The 8,461-nt window shown below is 40.7% G+C and overlaps 1 protein-coding gene across 2 annotated transcripts; it reads left to right on the top strand.

Annotated features, from left to right (window-relative positions):
* The first annotated feature begins 1,440 nt into the window (after positions 1-1,440).
* On the top strand, positions 1,441-7,192 carry adcyap1b (adenylate cyclase activating polypeptide 1b). Of its 2 annotated transcripts, XM_034209758.1 has the most exons (5): positions 1,441-1,718; positions 2,060-2,164; positions 3,041-3,175; positions 3,516-3,620; positions 4,172-7,192. In XM_034209758.1, the coding sequence occupies exons 2-5, from the start codon at positions 2,061-2,063 to the stop codon at positions 4,353-4,355; spliced, it is 528 nt and encodes a 175-aa protein (XP_034065649.1). In that variant the 5' UTR covers positions 1,441-1,718; position 2,060; the 3' UTR covers positions 4,356-7,192. The 2 variants fall into 2 exon arrangements, with proteins under 2 accessions (XP_034065649.1, XP_034065650.1); XM_034209759.1 differs by lacking the exon at positions 3,516-3,620.
* The last annotated feature ends 1,269 nt before the right edge of the window (positions 7,193-8,461 follow it).

The raw sequence follows: 8,461 nt of genomic DNA, 5'->3' as shown, positions 1-8,461 counted from the left end.
TATTCTCGCGTTTCTCTTCTTGTCCTCATGATGGCGCCGTTTGCTCAGTCTTCCGTCCTGCACCAAGACCTACTGAAACAGGCCTCATGTGAGTGGTCTGCTCGGTTTATAACACATGATGTTTAAATTGTGCTCCTCGAGGGAATCACGCCCCACCATGAAGAAGTTGTGGATAGGCCCCTCCGGCGGTGACTGGCTCTGGGCGTCATTTTGCGTCAGAGTAAACAAAACGCTGACGTGAATCTCTCTTTGGCAAACTCTTCAATCTGTTTGTGAGCTATAGGATTCAGTGAACAGAGCTGAATGAAAAGGTGCATTCACCTCCAGTTGGTGATTAAAGAGAGGGATCGTGCAGGCATACCAAAATAGATTTTTACTCAGGCGTCAACCCTTTCAATGTAAAAGCATCTAACTTGCATCACACACATTCGTTTTATATGCCATGAATATTAATGCCAAGTATATGCTTAACTAAGATATTATATGACTGTATTATTAGCAAATAATAAATAGCATATAAAAGAAAAACCAAAAGCGAAAAGAGGCTCAACTAATTGCCAACAATGTGCCAATTGAGGCTTCATCAGGGAGAATTAGGCCCAAATGCTTCTTGGTTAATTGCCACATGTATACCAGTATAGCTACGAGCTTTTTCTCAAGTTATTCGTTTAAATGTATCAATCAGTGCATTATGCCAATTTCAGAACAATGTTGGGAAAATGAGTGGATCGTTTTTAAAGCCACGTAGGCTGATAGCTCTCTGAACCGGCATCCTGCGTCACCAGCTTCAAATCAGATTACGTGCCTCGTTTATTTCAACAATCCAGCGGATAGGAGGCCTTAGTGCTGTCATTGCACCGCCATTAAAACCACCCCCTCGATATCCAGTCAACAATTGTAGGAAATGATTTGAAAGTGACTGTAAATAGAGAATTTGAGACCTTTGTGTTCAGCACTGGACAGCTCCTGACTCCCCAGAGGCCTTGAACTTGGTCTGTGGATGTCTGATCAACAAAAAAACACCCAGTCACATAATACCAGCAAAACAAGCAAAGGCGATCACTTCCCATCTCTGTCATAATCACAAAACCCTAATTGGATTTATTGGTGACGCGGTGAGGGAAGTATTGATCTGAAATGGTCGTCACACCATCCTGTGCAAAGCTCATGAAAGCACTCACACACATTTCAGTTTTTTGTTTTTTTTACCACATTCTTTTGTTTTAAAAGAAAGAAAGTTTTAAAGTTAACTTCTAACATCTAAGGAGGGAGGGAGGTGGGGGGGGGGGGGGGTTGAGGGTGACGGATGCATCGATGAGGAAGGAACTGTACTTTTTTTATTCCGGGAGGCAAACTTGATGACGTCTATAGCATCCTTAATGTGACATATTGGAGGGAGGAAGAGGAGGAGGGGAGGGGGGGCAAGGCTTAGGATACATAGATAAAAATCCAAGGCAATCACAGCACAGGACAAAGTTTAGAGCAGCGATATGCAGAGGAGCTCACAGCGCACTTTCACACCGGGTTTGTTTGCGTCTGCTTGAGTGCCATTCATTGTGTGTGAAGGTGAGATAGGCTGCACCGAGGGGAACATAAGGAGACGACGGAGGCGCTTCAGCCAGGGAACGAAGTGCCGTGAGAAGGAAACCGTCTCTCTTCCTCTCACTCACCACCACACCCGGATCACATCCTACAGCCTCCCTGCTCCCCTGCTATAGGTATGTGCTTTATCTGCGGATACATCTATTGATGGAAAGCGAGAGAAAGTAATGGAAATTATCTTTTTTTGTATGCACTGCATGGAGATCTGCTTATAATTGTAATTACTTTCCTGCTGCATGCAAAGGATTCAATACCAGTTCAACTTTTACGTTTTTTTTTTTGTTCTGGCAAACGGACGTTGTGTTTGTAGTTTATGTTCATTATTATTCGATCCAGCTTTGTAGTTTGATCAGAGAAGTAGCACAGCATGTTGAATATGACAGAACAAAGAGCATGTTGTTTCTAGGACTGACTAACCTGTTTAATGTTACGCCTGTTTTTTCATTTTTTCTAACAGCATGGCCAGTTCGAGTAAAGCGACTTTAATCTTGCTCGTCTACGGAATCTTAATGCACTACAGCGTCTTCTGCACACCTATCGGACTAAGTTACCCTAAGATTAGGTAGGTAACCGTGCTTCATCAGTCTTTATTACCTGATTGTAGTATTTTATCCATGTTTCTGCCGATCATTATTGTTCAAGAATGGGTTTGCATCGTGAATAATGATATATTTAATTCGAATATTTGGATTTGGGCACTAAAATAACTTTTTCGCAATTTGTAACCACATAATTGAGAGGAATAACAAAAGGAAATACAGTCATTTACACGTATACAGGTCTTCTGTGGAAAATGATTATGGAAATAGCGTAGAGGTTTCTGTCCGGGGGGACACTGATTAAAAATGAGAGTACAGTCAAGCTCTTGGGATGACGGTGGACTGGCGTCACCAAGGAGAGGCGAGGCGAAACGAATAGGAGAGCTCTATCCATTTAAGATGAATTCTTTTTTTTCCTTGTGAAAAACATTCATCATTTGGGCGTGGCTCTTATTGATTCTAATATTTCACTGCTAATTGCGGCATTCTTTTAACACCTCTCCACGCCTACTCTAAATGTGATAATTTTCACACCCATTGTTTCGATACCTACATAATTAATGAGGCTGTAGCCTGTGTTGAGAGCTAATTGGAATTACAAACCATATTACATTCCCGATGAAAAAAATAAATATATGTAATGAAACAATACAATAAAGCTTTATTTATTACATTTAAGACAATTATTTGTTTTTTAATCAAAATTGAAATAATTCGTATGCTGATTTTATTGCAAAAACACCTGCAGATTGTACATGTTGTCCCTTTCTTCCCTTATCTCTAATGCAGTTAAACTCCCAGTGATTTTAGAAACTGATGCAGACATTTTGGCATTCTTTCACTGTTGCGTCCCACTTGTGCACAGATCAGATTTGTGATGAGTGCTCTCCCTTTTGCAGACTTGAAAACGACGCCTTCGATGAGGATGGGAATTCATTATCCGACATGGGCTTTGATGGCGATCAGATTGCTATACGAAGCCCACCATCCCTAAACGACGACGCATACACGCTATACTACCCACCAGAGAAAAGGTACATGTGCTTTCAGATCGCAGCTAAAGCCTCGATCTGGATTCCATGTTAATGACTTTTTTGCTGTTTTGCGATAATGTTTGCTTGCTTTGTTTTTCCCAGAGTTCCTCATGTTATTTGTTCAGTGTTATTTTCATTACGAGTAGCCTAAAATGTTGGTTCAAAAATACTGTTAATAAGGAGCAAGGGTAGTCTTTATGCAAGAAGGCTCCGATTTAATTTCACCTGATGTGATATTGGAGCTGAGGGTGGGTGGGGACATTTCAGGCTACTTTTGATCATTTTGTCTGCGCTTTTTTAGTCACTGATGATCTATGTGTTTTGGCGTTTTATCATCTAGACCAGAAAGGCATGCTGAGGAAGAATTAGATAGAGCCTTGAGGGAGATCCTGGGTCAGTTAACAGCGAGACATTATCTGCATTCTCTGGTGACAATTCGTGCAGGGTAAGCAGGCATTTCTTATAAGCGTTCACCTGCAGTCATCATCTCTTATGTTTCTCCGTTTGCACACGGCTGCTGCATCACTGTCTTTCATTGTGTGGTTTCTTTTCATTTATTTGTATCTCTCTCCATAAAAAAAATAAAATCATTTTGTTTCTGTTTTTGTTGTGGCACTCCCGAGGGGCTGTTTTTTCTGAGGCTAAAATACACTTCAATTTAAATGTGATACATCCATAAATTGATTTCCTAAGCTTTAATGAAAAAAAAAAAAAATGCGTCAGAATTTCCAATTGGCTGCAAATGAATAATGTATAACTTTTGTAAAAACGCTTAAAATCACTGTTTCTTTTACACTGTCTTGCTTGCCGCTCTTTTCCAAACGAAAACAATACTATTAAAGGCCAAATTACGATGTATTAATGATTGTAGGCAACTTTACATTATGCAACATAAATTAAATTATCAAAGCGCTTTCCAATCAAAAACAGCAGAAATCTGTGGAGTAGTGGAAGGCTTCAGATTTAACTAATGTTATTTCGTTTGTTATTTTTCAGTGAAGACAACAGCATGGAGGAAGAGTCAGAGCCCCTATCCAAAAGACATTCAGATGGGATCTTCACCGACAGCTACAGTCGCTATAGAAAGCAGATGGCCGTGCAGAAATACCTAGCAGCGGTTCTGGGAAGAAGGTACAGACAGAGAGTTAGGAACAAAGGACGCCGACTTGCCTATTTGTAGCGTTTTAAAGCGCCAAGCTGCCCTCCTGTGTATATACATCCAGTCGTTAAATCAAAGTCATTCAAATATATCTGACCAACCAGTGGATTGCGCCTGTGTTCTTTCAACATGTATTTATGTATGAAGTAAAGCCATTAAAATGAATATTTTAATAATAATATCGTTTTTTTTCTTTTTGTACAAAAGCACTTGATACCGCACAGTTATACTTTGTGGACCAATATTTTTATTTTCATGTTCAGATGTTAAAAACAAAACAAAATGACTTAAAAAAAAAAAAAAAGAAGAAAATAGTAGGCTACAAAAAAAAAGATAATTGTGCACCTTCAACATTATGCGCTTGAAATCTTCAAAGGTCATCTACATATGCAGAAAATAAATAGATTTTAAAAAGACAATCAAAGTATTGAATGTTATACTTATTTTTGTAACCAACGTTCTATTTTTTTAGTGTTGTTTGTATTCCAAACAGGCCCAAAGAAGCAGTGAGCATGCTAGGCATATCTGGCTTATCTAATGATATATTTTGCCCTTGCCCCCCCCCCCCCCCTCACTCCCTTAATGGGAGTCTGTGGGTTTGTTTAGCTTGCTGCCCCTCCAGGGGAATTCAGACGGCTTTTGTTGAACAGCCTCCCATTTGATGGAAAAACTGATTGACTTACACAACCATTCATGTAACTGGTGGTAAAATCTGACCCTCTTTTAAACAGAAATGTAATTGCAGGCTTTTCCAAGGGCATTATAGCCTTTCCTAAAGATAAATCAAAAGCACTCAAGTTGCTGTTAAAAGTATGCGGCAAACACTGCTTGCTCACTTACCTCAACAAGTAGGGAGAAAAGACGTTCTCGATAGGACTGTGTTAAGAATGTTCCATATGTGTGTATTATGTACAGTATAGAAATTACACAGTGCACATATCCATCTCAATGTTGTCTGTGCTCAGTCAACAGGATTATTCAGAAGATTGTGCTTCTACTGTTGATTGTATTTGGGCAGCACTCCAAATATTCAGAATGGACCCAGAACATGTAAAGATGCAGGAAATGAAGCATTTTTTATCTTGTGACAAGAGGCGGAGTGAGGAACGGTAGCATCTGAGTTCCAGTGAGGAATATTTAAACTTCTTATTTATTGGTGCATGTGGAAACTGACACCTTTGCTACTTTTGCTTAGAAACTGCATGCATGCCATCGTGCTTTTTTTGGATTGTGCTATTTGGGAGATGGGCTGTGCTAAGCATATTTCAGCACCACTCCCCCCCCCCCCCCTAGATGTGTTGGGAATGTGAACAAGGAGGGCTAGAGGTGGTGGAAACTGGTACTGCACTGACTTGTTGAATTGTTACCTCCCCTGCTGCTGTCATTGTGGATATAATGAGACAAGACACTGGACCCCCTTCTTGCTGATTGTCCTGGTAGCGTTTTAGAAAAAGATTATTTTTGCTTCTAGATCGCCGTGCTATATAGTTGATTTGACAGTGCTGTGATTTGTTGTTAAGACGAAGCTGATCTGCGTGGGATGTCTACCGAGGTTTGTGCAGTGAGGATGTGATAAAGAGACGAGGAGAGTGGATGCATGGAGATGAAGAGATAATGTGAGTGAAAGAGAGAAAACGAAGTTACATAAAAGAAAGGTTATGGCACCCACAAGCCTGAGAGAGGTTGTTGCACCTGGAAACAGAGAAAAAAGAGGTGTTTCTGACCTGCCAAAGTGACATCAGGGTCAAGGAGTCTGATAGAAAATATCAGGTGTTGAATTCCCATCACTCTGGCATCAGATTTACAATATGTGAGTTCCCTTCTCGCACCATGGAGGAGAATGAAATTCAGCCCTCAAGAAGCGGGATCTTCCCATTGACTTATATTAGGGAGATATCTCATGTATTTATTCGATATTATGCAAATGCTTTATGCACCCCTGCAATCCAATCAGTGGCATGTGTTCCCCCATAGAACCTATCAATACACTCCTTCAATCTGGCTTTATTCTACAGGCTTTGTGTGAACGTGTGTGTGCGGATGTAGCTGCTTGGTGGGCATGTGTGAGTGTGTCTGTGTGCGGATGTAGATATGTGACTATTGGTGTGTGCGTGTTTGTGTGAATGAGAGACTGAATGCGAATGTTGAGTTGAAACAGCTTTTGGCTTTGGTGCCTTGCTTCGACATGAGAAAAAAAACGATATAAGAAATTCGCCACAAGTGACAGATGGCAATTTTAGTGGCCCTACAATGCTGCAGTCCATTAGCTTATATTGAAACGTCCTTTTCCGCTCAGTTTAGTCTGCCCCAAGAGTAGTAGAATTAGGCTTTTTTTTTAAAAGCATGGCCAATGATTTACTGAGTATAAAAGTAAAAAAAAAAAAGAATAGAATGTGTATATGTTGATGGTGCAGGCAATGTGTGTGTGTTGTGTGTGTGTGTGCATGAGATTGGGGTGTTCAGTGTCTGTGAGAGTTGTGAACAATGACCAGTGTTTGTTACTGTTGACTTTGAGGTGTTGTTGATTATTTTGATATTGGTCAGTAATTTATTAATCAGAAAATAGCCCCGACATATTATTTAGAACTCTGTGCATCACTATAAAGATTCAAAGGGTTTCAGAACATGACCAAGATGTTGTCAGATCATAGAAAATGCCTGTTGTTGATATTTCTGAAAGCGCCAAAACGCCTTACCTCAATGTTTAATCTTATCTATCTGAAAACAATGTGTTTAAAAAGTTAACCTTAGTACAAGTAACATCGTTATACACACAGGAGTCCTTATATGGGGTTTTACGTTTCTCAATGTTATGAAAGTGTTGTAAGATTTGTATGAATAAATTTTGTAAACAACAACATTTTCTAATGAATGTCTAATCTTTGAAACACATAAAAATGTAAAGTTGATATAGATAATGTGAAACAGAGAGAGGTCACACATCTTGAGTATTTTGTTTGCTACTCACATAAAAAAAAGAAGCAGTATACCTTTAAAAGTTGAGTGGGCATGATCAGCAAGGGCCGCATATTTGTCTGAAACACAAAAATCACATTACAGGAAATAAAGTGAAACATCCTCCAGCAACCACAGCAACAAGCTTCTGCTCTCTTGAGGGTGATGTCGACCTGAGCTCCTATCAAGTTAAATTAATCTTTCCGAGGCTTAATCATCAGAAATGAAAGAGAAAGTGAGACACTTAAAGCACCAGTGTATTGTGCACAATCAGGAATAGGAGGTAAAACTGATTTATGAGCAAAAAGGTTGTTTTTGTTGGTCAATACTCACCACATCATGACATTTCCAACTGGTTTTAGAATTTTAAAAGGTACTGTTTCTGAAACAGAGAAGAAGGGTGAATACATTTGGGTAAATGCACCTGTAACTCAAACTGAAGAACCATCCAACGTCTCAAAGGAGCTCGAGGAGAGAAGCTCCGAGCCTGCGCTGAGCAGCAGAGCTCCTCCAGGATCAGCCCCGCGGCTTCCCCCCCGCTCTATCCTTGGCCTTGGAAGTGCAGCTGTGTCCCGCGGGAGAGGAGGATGGGTGTGGCGAGGCAGCGTGTGTGTGATCTGATCCTCATCAGCCAAACAGTGTGTGTGCGTGTGTGTGCACATGCACCAGAGCTCAACTAACCCAATCAGAGATATGTTGCATGGCAACGGTCCACCAAGGGACATGGCTATAAGCATGTGTCAAGTGTGTGTGGAAAGGGAGGAGTGTGTGTGTGTGTTTGCTCAACAAAGGCAGACCTTGAGCAGGCTCTGCAATGGGACGGGGTCTTACATTACAACTTTGTGCACTGCACACACACTCACAGACAAACACATCCTGCAGAACAGAGGACACACAGATTCACACTGTTTCATTACAAATATCTGCACAGGTGGTAAATATGATTACAATTTCAAAATGGCCAAAAGAAAACTGCAGCAGACTTTACACCTTCGATGGGAGTTGCCCTGTTGCTATGCTAGAGTTTGAGCTACCTGTGTGACATATCGGACGTCTCCATTCTTTCTTTATCCATCCATCCCTCCCTTCCCCCTTTGCTTCCTCAAGCTGTCAAGAAGAAAAAGCCGGCTTAGTGCTCTTGACAAGCAGAGATTCCCCCCCTGACATTTCTT

Source organism: Gymnodraco acuticeps, unplaced genomic scaffold, assembly GCF_902827175.1.
Source record: "Gymnodraco acuticeps unplaced genomic scaffold, fGymAcu1.1, whole genome shotgun sequence".
In the NCBI taxonomy this organism is placed as follows: Eukaryota; Metazoa; Chordata; class Actinopteri; order Perciformes; family Bathydraconidae; genus Gymnodraco; species Gymnodraco acuticeps.
Note: the sequence above shows the minus strand (reverse complement) of the source record. Positions and strands in the feature narration are given on the sequence as shown.

Coding starts and splice junctions, on each gene's coding strand:
- adcyap1b (XM_034209758.1), top strand. CDS start 2,061: ATGGCCAGTTCGAGTAAAGCGACTTTAATCTTGCTCGTCTACGGAATC. Junction 2,165..3,040: donor CTAAGTTACCCTAAGATTAG/GTAGGTAACCGT, acceptor TCCCTTTTGCAG/ACTTGAAAACGACGCCTTCG. Junction 3,176..3,515: donor TACTACCCACCAGAGAAAAG/GTACATGTGCTT, acceptor TTTATCATCTAG/ACCAGAAAGGCATGCTGAGG.